This window comes from Caretta caretta, chromosome 7 (genome assembly GCF_965140235.1).
Source record: "Caretta caretta isolate rCarCar2 chromosome 7, rCarCar1.hap1, whole genome shotgun sequence".
Lineage (NCBI taxonomy): Eukaryota > Metazoa > Chordata > Testudines > Cheloniidae > Caretta > Caretta caretta.
In genome coordinates this window covers 74,332,789-74,356,216 of record NC_134212.1, presented here as the reverse complement: position 1 = coordinate 74,356,216, position 23,428 = coordinate 74,332,789, and the positions used below count along the sequence as shown (strand labels likewise).

Genomic DNA, 23,428 nt, shown 5'->3' with positions numbered 1-23,428 from the left:
AGCAAGTTAAAGAAGTATGGGCTGGATGAATGGACTATAAGGTGGATAGAAAGCTGGCTAGATTGTCGGGCTCAATGGGTAGTAATCAATGGCTCCATGTCTAGTTGGCAGCCGGTATCAAGTGGAGTGCCCCAGGGGTCGGTCCTGGGGCTGGTTTTGTTCAATACCTTCATAAATGATCTGGAGGATGGTGTGGATTGCACCCTCAGCAAGTTTGCAGATGACACTAAACTGGGAGGAGTGGTAGATACGCTGGAGGGTAGGGATAGGATACAGAGGGACCTAGACAAATTGGAGGATTGGGCCAAAAGAAATCTGATAAGGTTCAACAAGGACAAGTGCAGAGTCCTGCACTTAGGACGGAAGAATCCCATGCACCGCTACAGACTAGGGACCGAATGGCTCGGGAGCAGTTCTGCAGAAAAGGACCGAGGGGTTACAGTGGACGAGAAGTTGGATATGAGTCAACAGTGTGCCCTTGTTGCCAAGAAGGCCAATGGCATTTTGGGATGTATAAGTAGGGGCATTGCCAGCAGATCGAGGGACATGATCGTTCCCCTCTATTCAACATTGGTGAGGCCTCATCTGGAGTACTGTGTCCAGTTTTGGGCCCCACACTACAAGAAGAATGTGGAAAAATTGGAAAGTGTTCAGCGGAGGGCAACAAAAATGATTAGGGGACAGGAACACATGACTTATGAGGAGAGGCTGAGGGAACTGGGGATGTTTAGTCTTCAGAAGAGAAGAATGAGGGGGGATTTGATAGCTCCCTTCAACTACCTGAAAGGGGGTTCCAAAGAGGATGGCTCTAGACTGTTCTCAGTGGTAGCAGATTACAGAACAAGGAGTAATGGTCTCAAGTTTCAGTGGGGGAGATTTAGGTTGTATATTAGGAAAAACTTTTTCACTATGAGGGTGGTGAAACACTGGAATGCGTTACCTAGGGAGGTGGTGGAATCTCCTTCCCTAGAAGTTTTTAAGGTCAGGCTTGACAAAGCCCTGGCTGGGATGATTTAGTCAGGGATCGGTCCTGCTTTCAGCAGGGGATTGGACTAGATGACCACCTGAGGTCCCTTCCAACCCTGATATTCTATGATTCTGTGACAGGCCATCTTAGTGGAAGACTCTTGCAACAGCTCCTGTACTTACAAGAGAGATACAGTAGTTGCCATTAAAATCTCAACATTTACCCATAATTACTGTAAGTGGTGCCTAAGGCATTGGAAAATATCACAAGATTGAAAATAACTACTATTTCAGTTCTATATCTTCTAATGTATATATCATCTGATCCTTTCAATACATCTAGTTAAAAATAATTTGAAAATGGCAAATTCTTTAAATAGTTATTGGTTGTTACATTACTCAGATTTTACATGATAGAACTGGTTCTCTTACACACAGACACAGTAATTTTGCTAAAGTTTTAAGATCAGCAAACCAGAGGATAATGAAATGCAAATGTAGGGTCATATTTAAAAATTAATCATCCATAATTAATTAGTAATCTCAAGCATTCTGGTAAATTATACTAAAATTGCACACAATTATCCTTGCTGTGAATGATAAAGTCATTGCCTAAAGATTTACAATATTTTGTAGAAAAACATTTTGCATACATTTACGTGCTCTATAACCACAGATATGTCAGAATACTTATTTTAAATTTCCAATTCATTTTTGAAAATTTTTATCTTTAAATTGCAGGATGTTCAAATATTCAGGCAAACTCCCAAAAGTAAATGATTTGAAAAGAAAATAAACCTTGTACATTTATGAAGGTTACTCTTGCATCCCTCAATTCAGTGTATAAGAATAACAAAAACCTCGGTTACTCTGTGTGTTTAAATATGCATACATATAACAATTTTTTCAGTTAATTTAAAAACTTTTTCTTCAAATAAAGATTACATGAATTTTCTAAAAAAATATGTTTGATGCCAGGACCTACTGAATAAATAAGAATACCAACAGTTACTTTACATAAATGTCTTTCCTCATGAAGGATGCCAAAAGGACCACCACTTTCAAAGTTCAGATACACTTCAGGTTCTATTCCTTTCTGAAGAGTTAACTTTACTACTTCAGAACTACATTTGAGAGCTGCACTGCTTCTACAAAAAAGGCAGAGTGAAGGTAGATCAGGTACTTCTATATGCCATCTTTCATAACACAAGAACCAAAAGGGATAATGAAAAAATCCAAAAAATGGCAAATTTAACACAGATAAAAAAGGAAATGCCCTATGGAACTCATTTCCACAAGATCTCATTAAAACCAATAGCTTAGCAAGATTAAAAATAGGATTGGAGAATTATATGGAAAATGACATCCGGAGTTACAAAAGTAAGGATTTCTTAAATAAGAGTTTTGAAGAGATATAAAAGCTGATGCTTCAGGGCATAACAACATTCAACTAAATGGTCATTAAGAAAAAACTTTCCTTTAGGGCTTTTATGTGTTTGTTTTGTCCCTCCACTCACTCACAAGTGACTATTGCAGGGTTTCTTGCACGATCTACCTCTGAAACAGCTGATACTAGCCTCTGTTGGAGTCACGATACTGAACCATATGTCTGATCCATTGATGTCAATAGGGCTGCCATCCATGCAATAAATACAGGTATATATAATTGGAGAACAGCAAATGTTAGGAATTGCACCATGCTTTAATACAATAACAAACAGGAATCTACCCCAGAATGTTTAATTGAAACAACAGTGAACATACTACTCAAACATGTTCCACTTACTCTATTGCAGAGCAATAAGGAGAAAGTTAGAAGTAATTCACAACCATGCATATGTCTGACATATAACATTGTCAAAACCTGGTTCTGCTGTCTGACAGATTGCTCTTTGTAAGGGAAACCCTGTCAGCTGAACATACTCAGCTATGATCCAATGCAGTTTTCGAGGTTAAGTGACTCAGCAAAAATGTAACCATCTCCCTATTTTCTTTTCCTCCTAGTCAAGCACTGATTAACAAAATTAGACAGTGTGTTTGTGTAACGTAGGTGTGCGCACATGCACACTGGGGAGAGGAAGGGAAAGCTGCTAATGCAAAAGCTATCATACCTCTTTTTAAACTTGAACAAAATGCATGGGAATCTAGGGAGAAAATCTGATAAGGCTAGTAATACAGATTATTTACAAAGCATACTGCCCACACTTGAGTGTTTTTTTTCCCCTCTCACAGCTATGTAAATGATATGAGCATGTTACATAAACAGCACTAGGAATGCTGTCAGTTTTAATAAGAAAGTAGAGGCCATAATAAATCTGGTCAAACTACTATGTCTCTTAGTAATTTTATCTGATAAAATATCTTCCGGTACACTATGCTGTAAAAGATATTTATGAAACTATCAGAAGAGCACAGTCTGAGCATTTGGAAACAATAGTGTGACATGATTTAATAACGTACAAAAACTAAAGTATAACAAAATTAAGCACTGTGGTCCAAATTCATTGCTGTTATAATCCACTGTTCTCCAGAGGGATTATACCAGTGATGAATTTGGTCTAATATCTGTTTAGGGTTTAACATATATTAACTGAATTACTCAAGTAACATACGCAGAGCTCAGTTAAAAAAATTCCTTCATACATGCAACTACTACAAGTGAAAAACAAAACCTAATTCATTATAAATCATATATTTTAACTCAGAGGATAGAACAGGGGTCGGCAACCTTTCAGAAGTGGTGTGCTGATTCTTCATTTATACACTCTAATTTAAGGCTTTGCGTGCCAGCAATACATTTTAACATTTTTAGAAGGTCTCTCTATAAGACTATATAAAACCAAACTACTGTTATATGTAAAGTAAACAAGGTTTTCAAAATGTTTCAGAAGCTTTATTTAAAATTAAATTAAAATGCAGATCTTATCAGTTTAGTGTGATCCTTGCCCTTGCTTTTCCTTGCTGAGTTTTCCAATGTCTGGCACGTATTTGGATACTTTAAGCTGAACACAGGCTTCTGAGTGATCAGTTGTTAACCAGCTCCAAGAGGCACAGAGGACAGATTTCATGTGTGAAAATACCTGTTCACACAGGTATGTGGATCCAAATGCTGAAAGCATTGCAAATGCAATTTTCTTCAAACAGTTAAATTTCACTGGTAGGGACAACCAGCAGGTCAGAATAGAGGCCCTATGATCCCTCTCGGTAGCTTCAAGTGCGCTTTGCAGATCCACAAACTTTGATGTCCACAATTCTGAGCTTTTTAACTGAATGAGTTGCATTTCAAAATCTTCAACACCCATCCACTGAAATACAGGCACATCCAAGTCGCTTTCGTTGAACTTTTCAGGTTTAATTAGAAAAGAAAGCATTGGGCCAAATTGCTGGAAATCTTGAAATCTGTCAGAAAATTCTGATTCCAGTTCTTGCATGTACTTTCCAATCTCATCGACATTGACAGTGCAACATGTTGATAGCTCTTTTATGAGTTGGAAGTAGAGGAAAGTAGAAGTTTGAATAACCCTGGAAAAAACTGCTAGTTTCACAACAAACGCTTTCCAGGCTTCATAAAGATCCAGAACCCTGCACCCTGGAGACAGAGGTTGAGTTCGTTTAGGTGAGCGGTGATATCAGTTAGAAACATGAGCTTACACAGCCATTTGTCATCTTCCAGTTCGGGGTAGTTTTGTTCTTTTTCTGACAAAAAGGCCTTGATTGCATAAAAACAGTTTACAAAGCACACCAAAACCTTGCCAAGACTTAGCCACTGAATGTTGCTGTGACGTGGGATGTCGTTATAAGCACTGTCCATCTCTTTTAGCAGTGCTTGAAATTGTCGGTGAGTCAAAGCAGATCAAGCAACAAGGAAATTCATAATTTGCACCACTATATTCATCACATTATTAAGCTCTGAATTAGAAATTTTAGCATACAGGTTTTCTTGATGGATGATATAGTAAAATTTATTATCGGACAGCCAATTTGATCTTCAAGTAACTTTACAAATCCCTTCTGTTTTCCAAGCATAGCAGGAGCACCATCTGTTGTCACACAAATTATTTTTCTGATGTCAACTCCTCGGTCTTCAAAACGGTTTACAAAACTTTCCAGTATATCTTCCCCCTTTCTTGTGCCATGCAGGGGTTTTAGGCAACAAAGTTCCTCCTGGATTTCATCGGTAGCACAATATCTTGCAACAACTGCCAAACGTGGAACGTCGTTTATACCCACACTCTCATCAGCTGCAACACTAAACACTGCTGTGTCTTTCAATGCAGTCGTCTGCTTTTCCTTAATGTTTTCTGCCATTTCACTTATGCGCCTCTCAACTGTTCTGGCAGAGATGGGCTGTTCTTTTATTCTAGATATGATTGTATCTTTATTTGGCAAATCATCGAACACAATCTCCAAACTGCTGAGAAAAACTTATTTTATATATTCCCCATCTGTAAACGGCTTTCCATTTTTTGCAATGCACTGTGCAATCTTGTAACTTCCTTCTGTAGCTTGATTTTTACTTACACTTAAGCTTTTAAAAACACTGCTTTGCTTCTCATAGGCTGCTACTGCCTTTTTGATCAATTCAGTCTTGTCTGCTTCGTCAAGAAAGGTTTTTTCATGCTTTGTTTCAAAATGTCGTTGAACACTTGATGTGCGACAAACAACACTTTCGTAACAAAAAACACAAATAACACGGTCCTTCTTTTCAATAAATCCAAATGCATCTGTCCAAGCAGGCTGAAATGATCAGACATCTAGCTTTGCTTTCTTAGGAGCTGCCATTTTGTCAAATGTTCCCTTCAACTCTCAGTGGGAAAAAAAATGGCGATATAAAGGCGGGCACGAGATCAAAGGCAGCATGGTCTGATATAAGCAATTTTAAGATGGGGGTGCTGAGCTGCACCCTCTCTTGCCTCAAGTGCAACCCTCACTGTCCCAGGCTGGGGACAGTGGGCCACAGCAGGGAGGCTGCAGAGCACTGATCCAAGGCCAGGAGCAGAGCCCAGGGTGGCCTGCTGGGACTCCAGGCCGGAAAGCAGGCTGAGCAAGGCTGCAGATCCAGACCCTGGCTGGCAGGAGGTCAGTGGCTGGAACCCCAGATCGGCAGCTGAGGTGAGTAGAGCTGGCCGCTGGTACCCCAGACCAGCAGCAGGCTGAGCAGGGCCAGAGGCCTGGACCCTGTCTGGGAGGGGCCTGAACTCCAACCAGAAGCAAGGTGAGCGGGGTTGCAGCTGGGGACCCCTGCTGGCAAGGGGCCAGCAGCCAAACCCCAGAGCTGCGACTGAGCGGCTCAGCCCACCGCCGCTCTGGAGTTTCGGCCGCTGGCTCCTGTTAGCCGGGGTCTCAGCTCACTGCCAGCCTGGGGTTCCTTCACCCAGGCCAGCAGCAGGTGCTGAGTGGGACCAGTGGGGGGACCCCAGAGCGACGGCAGGCTGAACGGCTCAGCCTGCCCCCATTCTGGGCTTCCGGCCCCCGGATCCTGGCAGCCGGGGTCTCAGCCCGCTGCCAGCCTGGGGTTCCTTCACCCAGGCCAGCAGCAGGTGCTGAGTGGGACCAGCGGGGGACCCCGGCTGGCAGGAGCTGGCGGCAGAAACCCCAGAGTGGCAGCGGCTCTGCCCACTGCCACGTGCCATCAAAAAATCGGCTTACGTGCCACCTTTGGCATGCGTGCTGTAGGTTGCCAACCCCTGGGATAGAACAAGAAAGCATGATGGGAGAAATGCCAGGGAAATCCCACAGTCATGGAGCCTTAATCTCTGGCAGGAAGAAGTGCCCTTTTTAATTAGTAAAGGGAACAAGCATAGGGAACCCAGCTAGAAGGTGCAATGATCTGTATTCATTACCAATGTTTTGCCATCCCACAGGATCAAAGAGTGGATTCACAGAGCTCAACAGGGACAGGATTAAGCCAAAAATCAATTTTAAAAACTGTAGCCAACAAATGAAGAAATCCACTATCAAAGTATATGGCAATTCTCAGCACCCAGGCACTGCAATGAGTCATGTGCCAGAAAACCCATGGCCAGCAGTGGGAATGGGGAAAGATGTCAGCCAGTATTGTGTGTCACAATAACTCTATGGGGAAGCTGTCCTGCAGGTCCTTAATTGCAGGAATCAAGAGGTACATTCTGGGTTAAGGTCTGGGGTTCGTGATGGCTATATGTCTATTCATATTCATCTCCACATGCAGCTGTGTGCACATATTTTTCCTCTAAGCAAGTCACAAGGGTAAATTGGTCTGCTAGGATGAAGATTTAGAACACACAGTTCCTTTACATCATACTTGAGAGTGTTATACCAATTTCCTTGAATTGGTCAGAATTTGGTCCCAGATCTAAGTCTAAATAGCTCTTTGATTTTATAATAAATAAGCAAATAGAGAAATCTAACAGAGAAAACAATATCAAGTGATAATGCCATGGGCTAATGGAAAAACACTCAAATACTGGAAAAAATATAGCAAACCAAATTAAAAATAAAACACCACAACAAACAAACAATCAGGTACACAGGTAAAGCATTACTGTCAGTGTTCACGTTAACATCAAGACAGACTATATATGTGTAAAATAAATGTCTGCCATATTAGAATTCATGAGAGATTATTAAGCCTACCCATGACTTTATCTGAGTTTTCATTTCAAAGAAGGGTGTTTAATGAATATCTTGTTTCCCACTAACTTTGTGCAATCTTCCACCATAGTGTGCTGCCACCTATTCATGTGATAGCCACATGCATCATATTTAGTCATGTTGAAAATGAGATTTGTGAGAGATTTCTCCTTGTTTATAATTAATTTAGCTGCTAATATTATCAGTAAATCTACTAGAGTTTCCTCGATCACTCCTAGGTAAGTTTGTAATCCTTTGCTCAAAAGGATTAAACAATGAAGAATGTGGAAATCTAAGTGTATATGTGTTTGGATTAATTTTACTATTTGTATATAGAACAACCTAACCAACAGACAGCTAAACAGTCAGGGGCAAATTTATCAATGCCGTAACTACATTGAAAGCTAATGATGTACCAGGAATGAATCTGAATACTTATGCATAAGTATCCACTTATCAGATTCAAAATTCTAGCAAACATCTAAATTCTTTAGGCCAGCCAATAGTCTCACCGCCTTACATGGTATTAAGTAAAAAGACTAATACTACAGCAGATTCTAAACCTTGTAAAGGCCACCCACAATCAGGGGCGACCCTAGACTAGCTGCCAGCAACTGGCACGTTAGGAGAAGCATGCAATCGGCTCTCCCACCCCCAAACCTCAAGGGAAGATCTAGGTTGAGGTTTTTGGTAAACTGGGAAACATTTTGGCCCATTTTTCCTTTTAATGTTTAAGTGTTTGTTTTTTGTTTTATTTAAAGAGAGGCTTAATTATTCGGTTTGCCTGTCTGTCTGTCAAACCAATGTTTCTGAGATCAGATAAAATAGAGACAAAAAGCTTTCAGAATAGATTTGTACATGACAGTTAGATGATATTTTAGTCCAATTTCAAATAAAAATGCATTAAAAATGTTAATTATAATTTTTTATTATTACAAATCCAAAATCATCCATTATGCTATCCTGCTTTAACTGCCATTACCACCACATCCAATATAGAAAGAAATAAGAAAACTCTTTAATGAACTTTAACCTGTATTTACAAAACACTTTGGGCTCTTAAAATATGACTTTTCTTGCTTTAAGTTTTGAAAATTCAGTCACTAGTTCTTTTAGATCCAGTTTTCCAGCTATTTCATGCTCTAGTGACATTGTGGCAAGTCCAACAAGTCTCTCTTGCACCATTGTTGAACACAGTATGCTTTCATCAATTTTAACTTTGAAAAGCTACGTTCCCCACTAGCTATGGAAACTGGCAAAGTTAAAAGAATGTGTAGAGCTATAAAAATGTTTGGAAAACTACAGCTCTAAAAAATAGCCTGTTCAAATTTACTTCCTTTAAGAGGAAAGCCAAGGACCCATCACACAGCCCTAGTAGCAGGCTGGACTCCTGACCTCTCCACCAGTGACCTCTCCTTTCCCAACCCAGACTGCAGAGGCTGAGATAGCCCTTGTGGCCCTGCCTGCCAGTGGATGAGCCAAAGGAAAGAACAACCAGGTAATGGATCGCCTGGCTCCTTTCCCTCCCTCCCTGTGCACTGGTTCCTTTTCCTCTATGTGCCCATCCCCCTAATGCAGCCCAACTTTTGCACATTAACTGTGCAACAGTCCCAGTCCCACTGTTAGAGGGAGTTCCGCATGTGTAGAAGAGGGCATTTGCCCCTTGATGATTGAAGTTCATGTACTATTTCTCCAAAAGGAAGCTCACTGCACTGACACTAGGTTTGCTTCAACACCCAAAGTGAGCTTGTAGTGCAATATCTGCAGATGATGACATTTATAAAACATTTTAGGAGTCAAGCAACACTACATTCAGTTGTCTACAAAGACTTTCAATGCACATTTTCCTCACTGCCCCAGAAGAGGTTTCTCTCTCTCTCTCTCTCGTACAACAGTCTCAGCAGAAAATAAAGCTTGAGAAGCTATGAGCATGGACTATCACAACCTATAAGCAGTGAGCACAGACTGTCACAGAACCGGACGTTACGGATACTAAGCCAATAGAGGAGAAATGATGTCTAAAACAATGAGAGATAAGCCCGAAACAAAACCCTACAACTGCACACCTCTGAGCTTTGGGAATTTCGGAACCCTGACCTGGATGTGAATTCCTAAGTTGGTCCCTCTCTTTATAAATCTAGATGCCTGATCTAAACACCCCTGAACTTCGGATAGGAGGTGACTAGGTCTGAAATCTAGATCCACTTTTTTTAGATCAGGGCCATCTCTAAAGAAAATGAAGAATCTCTCTCTTTTTGCACTGATTAACAGGCAAAGTACTATCTGCTGATTTCAACTAGTAGTCATTGAACAGTCTCAAGATACTGGATGAGAATATGTCTCTTACAATAAAAGAAGTTTCATTAAAATATCTTAACTTTTGTTGAGTGTGTCTGTGCTCAAGCATTATCCTGCATTCAATCAGGACTTTATTAGTATCCTCATTGATGTTAACAGAGGTAGTTGGGAATTTTTCAGTGAAATATTTTTTCAGTTCTTGAAAATTTTTCCAGGAGAGGAAAACTGTTTCCCATGGTTTATAGATATGAGTCCTTCTATATGTGTAATTTGGTAACTGTAGGTTTCTTGCCTTCATACTAGTTTCCTCCTCCTTCTGTATGCTTTGAACACCTATCTCTGTAAATTAAATAAAAAACAATTGATCCGAAAGTTGCAACTCAACACTCTATATTGTATTGTGTACAATCTGTATTTATGCCTTACATGATTATAGAAGTACACAGCTCCACAGAGTCATATAGACACTAGAAATGTAAGAGACATATTGAGTCCCATTTAAGTTCATTCCCTGCCAATGCAGGGTTCTCCCCTAAAGCATATACTCAAATATCTCAAGCCTTTGGGGAGTTGATTTTTATTATTTAAATATTCTTTCGTAAAGCTTTTCTGAATCAATCAAGATTCAATAAAAGAAGATTGTCCAATAAATTACTTCTCATTTCTGCCCACGGTTATACTCCTGCAGGGATCTGGACAAATACCAGGATCATTATCCCTAATACGTATAATACCATACTGCTTTCAGAGGGGCTGAGTGGTAAAGTGGTTTAATGCATTACTCAAAGTCTAGAGACCTGCAGGGCTATTGTCCTGTCAGTATAACTCTTATTAGCATTTCTGGGAATTATGAGTATTGAAAGGAGACAGACTTTATATCTGGCTGAGGTTAGAGTGATTTGTAAATGCTGATCTCAGTTTAGTACCAGTTTCGGACATTTCATTTGAACAGATCTGAATACCAACCCAAAATTCTCTTTCATAGTGGGCCTCCAATGAAAAAACAGACAGGGACTACTAGCTGAGCTGAGCATAGCTTTCTGTAAACTCTTCGGGCTGAATTATGACCTCAAGTGCTTATGCATAACGCTAATTGCGGTCACTGAGACTTTCATGCGCATATCTGAGGACAGAATTTGACTCTTTATCTTGACCTTCCCATGGTCTTAGACTGCCTTATTCATCAGCACTAAAATTAACCATGTTCATCAAAAAATAATTACACATTATCACAGTTTAACATAAAATGAAAGGTTTATTAATGCTGATATGAGCCAAGAAAACTACCAAACAGTGACTGTACTAATTCAATTTAAAATGATTTTATTGTTTAATATAGCAGGCTTTCATGTAGCAACACACTGACAACTGGAAATAGGCCTTACATGTTTGAATTTCACAGTTCAGTTCTCTGGTGAATTAAAGCAAAAGGGTACAACATTTAAGGCCAAATTCTTAGCTAGTGTAGATCAGTAAAACTATGCTAATTTACATCTGCTGAGGATCTGACCTTAGATTTCAGGCTCTTCAGCACAGTAAGCAATCCAAAGTCATTCTTTACCTCATACTGGAAAAACGTGCGGAAAATAATTAATGTCAAAACAGTAGCCCTTGGCACAGTGTTAATTACATCTTTACCTAACAGCTACATGTTGTTCCTAATTAATTTCACTGATCTCAAGAAACCATAAAGAAATAAGGCAACTGTATTTGTAGTAAAAATACTGTGATTCCACTGCCACACTGAGAGCACATTCTAGAGACCTTTGTAGTAGAGACATGAACAGCATAATTCCTTTTAGCAAGGATTTGGGAATTTCCTTGGTAAAGTTGACAGTCACCGATAAATATAGCTGCTTTTCTAGGATAGTGTATTGGTCTTTCAATTCACTTGCAGTATTTAGGTAATCAAAAGTATGTTACAACCATTTTCCTGAAACGGGACATCGACTAAGATATTTAGTAACAAACTAACACATGTAGGTCCACATTTTCAAGATGTGCCAGTTTGGAAGATTTGGTCCCTACTGTATAAAATATCATGCATGTTTTTCTACTGCACAATTCTAAAAAGAACAATGCACTGACCTCATTGATGAAAGTTTGGGCTCCCCTGGGGCTTAGAAGTAAGATTGCTCTTCGTAATGTGTCACGGTAGCGATTCAACTCTTCAGTTTTCATGGTAGTAAAAAGGCTGGCAAAAACTCTGCTGATGTTTCTGTCCACCTTTTGTAAAGATACATCAAGTCCCAGTCTAGAGGCCTGGTCCAGAAATCCTTGCAGCCCACGAATATCTATAAAATAGGAACAAATTCACAGTCCAAGTGTCAGCTTTTTAAGTTAAGAGCATAGCCCTTACCAAACAAGAAACAATGGTAATATGTTCCTAATTATTATTATTTATATTACCATAACACCTAGGAGCCCTAGTCATGGACAAAGACACCATTGTGTTAGGCACTGTACAAACAGCAGAAAATGATAGTCCCTGCCCCAAAGCACTTACAATCTAAGAATAACACAAGAGACAACAGATGGTTGCAGACCAGACAAGACAAGGGAGTACAAGGAAAGAATTAGACCATATTGGTCACCATGATAGGCAGTGGTCTGAGCACAATAATCAGCCTGTTGTCAAGTTTTTTGTCAGCATGGTGGAAAAGGAGACTTTTAAAGACGGTTTGGAGGAGGATAATGAGGAGGCAATAGCTTTGAATATGTTTGCAGGGAGTTAAGAAGATAGACCTCTTGGCCTTGTTTCTGCTGATATGCATCCCACATTCCTGCTAAATTGCGTGGGAGTTCTCTATGAACGGCAATGGTAAGATCATGCCCTTTATTGATACTGGAGCAGCCAAAGTTACATCGAGTTACAATAAGATAAATTCTACATATTCAAAACACAAAGTGAAATATTGCAAGCAGCTAAAAATATTGCAGCTCCCATAAAGTCAATGTGAGATGTGCACAGGCATCTGAAAGCAGAATGTGACCCAATGATAACACTTAAATTTCAAATTACATTTGTTAGTCTCTAAGGTGCCACAAGTACTTAAATTTCATTTTCTTGTACACTGTCTTTCTTCTGAACACAAGGCTTAACAATAGAAACAAATGGCATCACAATGAAATAGAAACAGAGTTGACTATTATATTAGTAGTCCACTGTTTACCATAAATGTGTGACCCCTTATCTCCGAGTAATCTCATCCACAAACACAAATTCGTTTTGTTTTAAACATACTTCAATTAAGTTGGTGGAAATGTTGTGAAAACTATTCTAGGTTTTCCATAACAGAAATGGAAAAAAAAACCTAGTTAGCAATAATTAGTTACATCTTACAGATTCTTAGATTCACAGGCAAGAAGAGACCACTATGGTCATCTAGTCTGGCCTCCTGTATAATACAGGCCATTGGTCTCTCAATATATTTCCTCTAGCTGGTCAACAATTTTTTTTAAGTCTAAAAGTCTGACTAAACCTGGATGGAAAATGATAAGTATTTTCTGTCAAAATTTTCAAAAGAAATGAACTCCCTGCCCCAAACATGGAAATTGTCAATTTTTTCCAATGGAAAAAAAAAACTTTTATAGTTTTTGAAACTTGTCAGAAACCATAAGAAATGGAAACTTCCCCAAAATATTTAGTTTATTTAAAAAAGCCATTTATTGTCCTTTTTTAATAAAAAAATGAAAAATTTTGGACCAGATTTTCTGTTAAGTGACATCTGTTAGCTGATAAAACAGATTCCAAAAGCCCAGTCAATAATCTATCTACTGCTACGGATTGTTGATTTGCAGTGGTTGCCATTTAAAAAGTCAACATTTGCCAGCAGACACTGTGTAACTCAGATATCCCACCAATTTCTGATTCTAAGCATGGGGGAAATTTTAGGTTAATGTATCTTTTGTGCTAAATGTTGTTGGCAAATACTGAGTAGACCAGGACAGGTAGGAGAATGAAACACAGCTAAAGAGATGAGTTTTAAAGTGGAAGACCACAACTATATTAACGTTTAACCCAGGCATTTATTTGGGTTCAGGGAAGTGTTAAATGGCTTCATGACAAACAATCAATATTCAGGATTGGCCCTGTTCAGCCTATGATTCAGCCCACTTCTGACTCTTCTCACCTTTCCCCCTAAGAGGTGGAATGGGAGTGCACATGACGGGTACCTCTGTCTGCAAGGATTTAAGATTTTCCCTTCTTCCTTCAAGCTAATAGCATCCCCCAGTAATCTCCTGGATCTCTTACTCATGTTTACTTCTGGGCCCTTTAAATCACTCATCCACACTGCACTCTGGCCACAAGTTGTGATGCCATTGCAAATTCCCATTATAAACAGACAGCTTTCTTACTCTCCTTACCAACCTACCTTCAAGCCCTCAGGATGCTATGAGGAAGGTGAAGAATCTCAGCAGGCATCTTGTCAATCTTGCTCTGAAGGAAAAATCCCTTCCTGATCCCAAAAACTGCTAATCAGTCAGACCCACAGGATCTTGGAAGCACAGGTCAATCTATATAACTGCACAAATCTGATAGGCAGGGAGAGCAGGACAGCAGCCACAGAATGACTGCTGCATTCCCTGAGGTCTGAGCTGGCCCCTCTTCTCCCTTTCTCTCAGTATCCTAGGGGTTGTTATTCCCTGTTGGTCTGATCAAATATCCCCCTCCTGTTAGACCATAAGAATGGCCACACTGGGTCAGACGAAAGGTCCATCCAGCCCAGTATCCTGTCTACTGACAGTGGCCAATGTCAGGTGCCCCAGAGGGAGTGACCTTAACAGGAAATGATCAAGTGATCTCTCTCCTGCCATCCATCTCAACCCTCTGACAAACAGAGGTTAGGGACACCATTCCTTACCCATCCTGGCTAATAGCCATTAATGGACTTCACCTCCATGAATTTATCCAGTTCTCTTTTAAACCCTGTTATAGTCCTAACCTTCACAACCTCCTCAGGCAAGGAGTTCCACAGGTTGACTGTGCACTGAGTGAAGAAGAACTTCCTTTTATTTGTTTTAATCCTGCTACCCATTAATTTCATTTCATGGCCTCTAGTTCTTATATTATGGGAACAAGTAAATAACTTTTCATTATTCACTTTCTCCACACCACTCATGATTTTCTGTACCTCTATCATATCCCCCCTTAGTCTCCTCTTTTCCAAGCTGAAAAGTCCTAGCCTCTTTAATCTCTCCTCATATGGGACCCATTCCAAACCCCTAATCATTTTAGTTGCGTTTTCTGAACCTTTTCTAATGCCAGTATATCTTTTTTGAGATGAGCGGACGACATCTGTATGCAGTATTCAAGATGTGGGCATACCATGGATTTATATAAGGGCAATAAGATATTCTCCGTCTCTATCACTTTTTTAATGATTCCTAACATCCCGTTTGCTTTTTTGACTGCCGCTGAACACTGCGTGAATGTCTTCAGAGAACTATCCACGATGACTCCAAGATCTCTCTCCTGATTAGTTGTAGCGAAATTAGCCCCCATCATATTGTATGTATAGTTGTGGTTATTTTTTCCAATGTGCATTACTTTACATTTATCCACATTAAATTTCATTTGCCATTTTCTTGCCCTGTCACTTAGTTTTGCGAGATCTTTTTGAAGTTCTTCACAGCCTGCTTTGGTCTTAACTATCTTGAGCAGTTTAGTATCATCTGCAAACTTTGCCACCTCACTGTTTACCCCTTTCTCCAGATCATTTATGAATAAGTTGAATAGGATTGGTCCTAGGACTGACCCTTGGGGAACACCACTAGGTACCCCTCTCCATTCTGAAAATTTACCATTTATTCCTACCATTTGTTCCCTGTCTTTTAACCAGTTCTCAGTCCATGAAAGGATCTTCCCTCTTATCCCATGACAACTTAATTTACTTAAGAGCCTTTGGTGAGGGACCTTGTCAAAGGCTTTCTGGAAATCTAAGTACACTATGTCCACTGGATCCCCCTTGTCCACATGTTTGTTGACCCTCTCAAAGAACTCTAATAGATTAGTAAGATATAATTTCCCTTTACAGAAACCATGTTGACTTTTGCGCAACAATTTATGTTCTTCTACGTGTCTGACAATTTTATTCTTTACTATTGTTTCAACTAATTTGCCCGCTACTGATGTTAGATTTACCAGTCTGTAATTGCCAGGATCACCTCTAGAGCCCTTCTTAAATATTGGCGTTACATTAGCTATCTCCCAGTCATTGGGTACAGTAGCTGATTTAAAGGACAGGTTACAAACCATATTTAATAGTTCCGCAATTTCACATTTGAGTTCTTTCAGAACTCTTGGGTGAATGCCATCTGGTCCTGGTGACTTGTTACTATTAAGTTTTTCAATTTAATTCCAAAACCTCCTCTAGTGACACTTCAATCTGTGACAATTCCTCAGATTTGTCACCTACAGAAAGACAGCTCAGGTTTGGGAATCTCCCTAACATCCTCAGCTGTGAAGACAAAAGCAAAGAATTCATTTAGTTTCTCTGCGATGACTTTATCATCTTTAAGTGCTCCTTTTGTATCTTGATCGTCCAGGGGCCCCACTTGTTGTTTAGCAGGCTTCCTGCTTCTGATGTACTTAAAAAACATTTTGTTATTACCTTTTGAGTTTTTGGCTAGCTGTTCTTCATACTCCTTTTTGTCTTTTCTTATTACATTTTTATATTTAATTTGGCAGTGTTTATGCTCCTTTCTATTTACCTCACTAGGATCAGACTTCCACTTTTTAAAAAAAGAAAAGGAGTACTTGTGGCACCTTAGAGACTAACCAATTTATTTGAGCATGAGCTTTTTAAAAGATGCCTTTTTATCTTTCACTGCTTCTTTTACATGGTTGTTAAGCCACTGTGGCTCTTTTTTAGTTCTTTTACTGTGTTTTTTAATTTGGGGTATACATTTAAGTTGAGCCTCTATTATGGTATCTTTGAAAAGTGTCCATGCAGCTTGCAGGAATTTCACTGTGGTCACTGTACCTTTTAATTTCTGTTTAACTAACCTCCTCATTTTTGCATAGTTCCCCTTTCTGAAATTAAATGCCACAGTGTTGGGCTGTTGAGGTGTTCTTCCCACCACAGGAATGTTAAATGTTATTATATTATGGTCACTATTTCCAAGCGGTCCTGTTATAGTTACCTCTTGGACCAGATCCTATGCTCCACTCAGGACTAGATCGAGAGCTGCTTCTCCCCTTGTGGGTTCCTGTACCAGCTGCTCCAAGAAGCAGTCATTTAAAGTATCGAGAAATTTTGTCTCTGCATTTCATCCTGAGGTGACATGTACCCAGTCAATATGGGGATAATTGAAATCCCCCACTGTTATTGAGTTTTTTATTTTGCTAGCCTCTCTAATCTCCCTTAGCATTTCATTGTCACTATCACTGTCCTGGTTAGGTGGTCGATAATAGATCCCTACTGTTATATTCTTATTAGAGCATGGAATTACTATCCATAGAGATTCTATGGAACATGTGCATTCTTTTAAGATTTTTATTTCATTTGATTCTACATTTTATTCACATATAATGCCAACAGCCCCCTCCCCCCCCGCCCAACCTGTTCTGTCCTTCCGATATATTTTGTACCCCGGAATGATTGTGTCCCATTGATTGTCCTCACTCCATCAGGTATCTGTGATGCCTATTATATCAATATCCTCCTTTAACACAAGGCACTCTAGTTCACCCATCTTATTATTTTGACTTTAGCATTTGCGTACAAGCACTTTAAAAACTTGTCACTGTTTGTTTATTTCCCTTTTCTGATGTGTCAGATTCTTTATGTGAATGTTTCTCGTCTGATCTGGCCCATATTTTATCCTCTTTTATCCTCTTCCATCCTCTCCTCCTGACTAGAACCTAGAGAATCCCTATCAATAGACTCACCTCTAAGAGAAGTCTCTGTCCGATCCACGTGTGCCTCTGCAGCAATCGGCTTTCCCCCATCTCTTAGTTTAAAAACTGCTCTGCAACTTTCTAAATGTTAAGTGCCAACAGTCTGGATCCACTTTGGTTTAGGTGGAGCCCATCCTTCCTTTATAGGCTCCCCCTTTCCCAAAAGTTTCCCCAGTTCCCAATAAATCTAAACCCCTCCTCTCTACACCATCATTTCATCCTTGCATTGAGACTCTGAAGCTCTGCCTGCCTACCTGGCCCTGCGCGTGGAACGGGAAGCATTTCTGAGAATGCCACCACAGAGGTCCTAGATTTCAGTCTCTTTCCTAGCAGCCTAAAATTGTTGCAACAGGGGGCATTTTTAATAGCAACAACTTTAACCATATCTTGGATAGGAAAACAAAAATAGCCACCATACAGCTTTTCCTTTAACTATGATTGCAATCAGATCAGAGAATTGCAACAGGAACGTGAAGATATGGGACCAGGTCAGCATAATTAAACTGAGTCAATTATTTTTAAATGTAGCCTGACAACCACCCATAGTAAAGGCATATTTCCCATAGCATAGTAAAAACCTGATTTTCTGAACTCTGTTTAACTGAAATTCCCAGTTAATCATAGCTAGACTATTTGCAATAGGTTTGCCCTGAATAAAGCTCAGCAGGAAACTTTACAACAGCTCTAATCTCACAGAATTTAGGACATCCAAAGGTCTGAATCTAAGTTTTTACAGAGCTCCTGAGTACCTCTTACAAACTGATTCTCAACATCTGAGCTTTGCAAGACTGAAGCCCACTGACCCTGCAGACCCGCAACTGAAAGAACGCTGTTATCCCAGGTTTTGCTCAGGTTCCAGAAGTGCAATCCTGGCCCCATTGAAGTTAACGGAAGTTTTGCCATTGGCTTCAGTGGGGCCAGGATTTCAACCAAGATGTGCTCTAAGACCATCACAGAACCCACCCTGAATCACACTAAGAAATTCTATAGGAATTTATATCTTCAGAACATTGCACAACTCAAGTTCTCAACATATTTATGCCAATTTACACCAGCTGAGGATTTTACCATATATGTGGCTGCAGTCCATAATGGTCAGTGATCCAACAGATAAGATCCAAAATACACAGAACAAAAAGTACCTTTTATATCTGCACCTACATACTTTTATTCAAAATGGAACATTTGACAATGTGATTAATTTAGCCTCAGAAAAGCTATATTTACAGAGAAATCTCAGAAAGCAACAGAAACCAGGCCAGGGATGTGCCAGCTGCAGCAGACACTTTAATGCTTGTTTAGGTCAGGTTTATTTGATATGATAATCACCCAAATCAATTTCAGCACCAGAAAAGATGTACTCAAGAGGATTCTTTTGGTGACTTAAAAAGCTGAGTCATATAGAAATTCTATCACATTTCTACTTGTGTACCGTATTGGTTTAGGCTCCAAGAAGCCTGAGTCATTAGAAGGTACGGGAGGGCAGGGAAGAGGGCAAACATAATATTGTGCAGGCATTTCCAGAAAGTGCCAGAAAATAATTGAGCACTCATAATAATTACTACATTGTGCACACATGTCAAAATAATGACAATGACAAAGCAGCATTATTTATAGGCAAAAATATTGTATTAATACTGTCAAACTAAGCTTTGGATTTTGCAAATTTAAATTCAGTAAACTAGCCTTCGTTACTACACCTTTTGTTGACTTGTTTTCTGTGTCTGTGATTCCGTGGTCACGAGCGCTTGAAACAAAGACTGATTTTTGAATGCTGTCTAGTCCTTCAAATATTACAGCAGAGTGTGACAAATACTAAGAAAATCCTCTTTTTTTACTTTGCTTACGATATGTCATTTTATGCCAACATCTAAAGTTATCTCTGAGCAAAGAGAAACTGTTTGCAAAAGATTAACTATGATGCTGTTGTTTTGGATTGACTTTTCCTTATGTTTTCAGCTGACCTGCTGAACTACTGGATCAAAAGACAATAAAATGGTAGAGTTGTGTGAAATATTTGACACACAAGGTAAAGCTGTTTGAAATTGGAGGTGGGAGGTTGTTTGTTTTTAAAGTGAAAATCAGCCCATTTCCAAGTGAAAAATCAAAGAGGGACTCAAGAATTCAGACATTTTTGTGTTTTCAATTTGAACAAACAAGAAAAAATTGAAAAGAGAGAACTGCCTAAAACAAAATTTTACATAAAAAATGTACACCAGTTTTGAACGACCCTAAATAACTGTTTGTTTAGCCATCAAAATAAATTAATAGATACATCTTACTGAATTGCGGCCAGTCTTTCCCTATATAACATTTGTTTCTTGTTGGAGCTCATGTGGAATTTGGAGCAGTGGAACATTTTCAAAAGTGACCAGTGATTTTTGATGCCCAGCTTGAGACAACTTAAAGGGGCCTGATTTTGAAAAGGAGGCTCTTTGAAGGGGCATCAAAATACGTAGACACCAATGACAGCCACTAATAACTTTAAAAATCTTGTTTGCAATGTTGTTGGAGCTGTGTTGGTCCCAGGATATAAGAGACAGGGCAGATGAGAACTTTATTGGACCAATATTTGTTGGTGGTAGACACAAGAGATTGAGATTCACAGAGTTCTTCTTTAGGTCTAAAAAGGTTACCAGAGTATCACACTATTTTTTAGCTGTGACACCGGTGACCTGTTCCAGACCTAAAGAAGAGCTCTGTGAAGATCAAAAGTTTGTCTCTACCACCAATAAATGCTGGTCCAATAAAAGATTTTACCAACCCATCATGTCTCTTTTTTTAAAAAAAAAATTGACTATTGTGACTGGGTAACACTTCCTGGCAATTTGCCAGAAGTTCTTTCATTTATTTAAAATACATACAGTAACTTCTTGCTTAACGTTGTAGTTATGTTGCTGAAAAATGCGACTTTAAGTGAAACGATGTTAAATGAATCCATTTTCCCCATAAGAATTAATGTAAATGGGGGCGGGGGGTTAGGTTCCAGTGAAATTTTTTTCATCAGACAAGACTATACACACACACATATATATACATACCTATATATATACACACACACACAGTATAAGTTTTAAACCAACAATTTAATACTGTACACAGCAATGATGATTGTGAAGCTTGGTTGAGGTGGTGAAGTCAGAGGGTGGAAGAGGGTGGGATATTTCCCAGGGAATGCCTTACTGCTAAATGATGAACTAGCACTTGGCTGAGACCTCAAGGGTTAACACATTGTTGTTAATGTAGCCTCACACTCTGCAAGGCAGCACAAATGGAGGGAGGGGAGACAGCACGGCAGACAGAGACACACACCGTGTGTGTGAGTGTGAGAGAGAGAGATATGCGCATTGCCCCTTTCAGTACGCTGACTCCACTCTAAGTGCACTGCCTTTTTATGTAGATCAGCAAGTTGAGGCAGCCTCTGCTGCCAGCATGCTCCCTCCATCCAGGACTCTGTTGTCTCTTTCTTATGTACCTAGAATAATTCCGTGCAAACATTTAATTCAGGAAACAGGGATAGCCAATGTTTGGGATTAAAGGGTCTGATCCAAAGTCCACTGAAGCCAATGAGGTTCAGACCTTATATTCTCTCTCAAGTCACATGAAAACATGAATTTGGGGTGTCTCATTCTTTTCCCCATTTGTGCAGATCACAAAATCATCCTATAATCAAGAAGAGTGGTGGATCTGATCTAGGGAAGTCCAAAAGAAGATACATACACAGAGGTGGGAGAAACCTAGCACAACTGTCTTCCCTTCACTTTTCCCTGGACCATGCTAGTAGTCCTTTTACTTTCTTGAATACAAATGACACTCACAAAATTCACTTGAAATTAAAAATAAAACAAATGGATTCTATAAATCTGCTGACTGATCAATTTCATTAAGTCTCTGACAGTGTCTGTTTGGTTAGAGATTCTATTTGAGGCATTACATTAGTGAAAAAATTACATTTAATGAAAGAATACTATGAAAACTAATAGCCATAGCTCCGTTTAGTTTACACATCACAGGAAAATTCTATCAATTCAAATTCAATCAAGGTCAAAACCTGTGTTTAGCACATCCCATGAATGAAAAGCAACATACTGTAACTATGTATTGTGGGACAAATTTGAAAAGGAGCAGCTTCTGTTTGCCATCAGTTTTCCTGGTACATGTTTTCACTCAAGGAGAAACCTATATTTGCATGTGCCAATAATACTCTAGTTGCACAAAAATGTACCAGTTATGCTTGCAAAATACACATGCATTCTGAAAATGGTAGACAGTTTTTGAAAATTTGATCTTATAAATGTTAGATTCCTCGAGGCTCTGCACCACCTATACATCGGAAACAAAATGACACCACACAAAAGTACAGGTCTGTGTATATTCCTAGCAAAAGTGAAATACATTTTAGGATTTCTCTATTAAGCAAAGTGCTAATTTCCCCATGTGTAAAGTATACTATCTCAGCTAAGTTAGTGAGAAATGAGCAAGCCAGATCTGGGACAAAACTCAGTTAAGGAAAGTCTCATGCTGAAAGCAGCTTACAGCATCTTGCAAAGTTTGTGTCTATTCAATTTTGTAAAACAGATATGGTGAAAGTATTTTCATGTTCCAGAGCACCATCTTCCTAACTCCTAGGAATATACCAGTTTGCAAGACTTCCCATCTGATGTAAAAGTATTTTCAGGATTGGATACCTATAATTCTATCGGTATTGATGTACTGCAACTAAATAATTAAATGTATAACACTTTTGGATTGCATCTAGTAAATGTATTTTGTACTGGTTGCAAAACAAATGTCCACTATAAAAACAACTTTCATAGTAAAGTAAGAATTAAGAGACAGATGATTTCTTGCCTGGGCTGATGTTAAATACCGAACTGTTTGAAGTAAGATTGTAGAAATGGGATGATTTGATTTAAAAAAAAACTAAGTTGTATAACTTTTTGCAATGATAGTTTCCTATATAATCAACAATATATTATAACCCATAACTTGTGGTCCTCATCTCTACTGTATTCTTATATTGTATATCTGTTGCCTACTCTAATTTTTCTTATGTAGAAAATAACTTGTGCTGTCAACAATAATGTTTCCCTCTCATAAAACTGTAGGACCAGGTTTTTGGCCTTGATACAAGCTGCTTTGCATACATTGCAAAGCAGCTGTGAAGTTGCCCCTGAAGATTGTCCTTATGGAAGGAAATCTCCTATCTCATAGTGGCTTTACACTAGCACCTTCTCTCCCCAGTTGAAGGGAGAACAGCCAGGTAAAGAGGCTAACCTATACCCTGGGAATCCCTGACTGGGGATAGCTTGGAGTAAATTAGAATAGGCTCCAGGGGATGAAAGGAATTTTAGTTAAGGTGGCTTCAAGAAACCTATCTTTGTCCCTTCATTCTGGTCCTCCTTCACTGAAGACAGTTTGGCTGGACCAGAGAATCTGGTCTACAGTATCTAAAGCAGCCTATTGTATTATCTGCAATAAGATGGACTTAAAATGTGCTACAAAGATCCTCTTTTCACACAAACATTTGAAAATGGGAGAATTGTATGAGGAGGGGAAATAATGAAGTGTAGAGGGAAATTTCAGCTTCTGAGTTATCTGGTTTATTGGTGGTGGATTCTAATCAATTATATTGCTATGCTTTTTTTT

At 39.3% G+C, this 23,428-nt stretch overlaps 1 protein-coding gene across 9 annotated transcripts in view; it reads right to left on the bottom strand.

The window, feature by feature from the left end:
• The window catches only part of GRID1 (glutamate ionotropic receptor delta type subunit 1), an 828,929-nt gene that overhangs the window by 348,523 nt on the left and 456,978 nt on the right, over positions 1-23,428 (bottom strand). For all 9 annotated transcript variants that reach the window (XM_048856782.2, XM_048856783.2, XM_048856778.2 and 6 more), the window contains one exon: positions 11,965-12,170. In XM_048856782.2, coding sequence (XP_048712739.2) covers positions 11,965-12,170 — 206 coding nt within the window. The remainder of the gene's footprint in view (positions 1-11,964; positions 12,171-23,428) is intronic.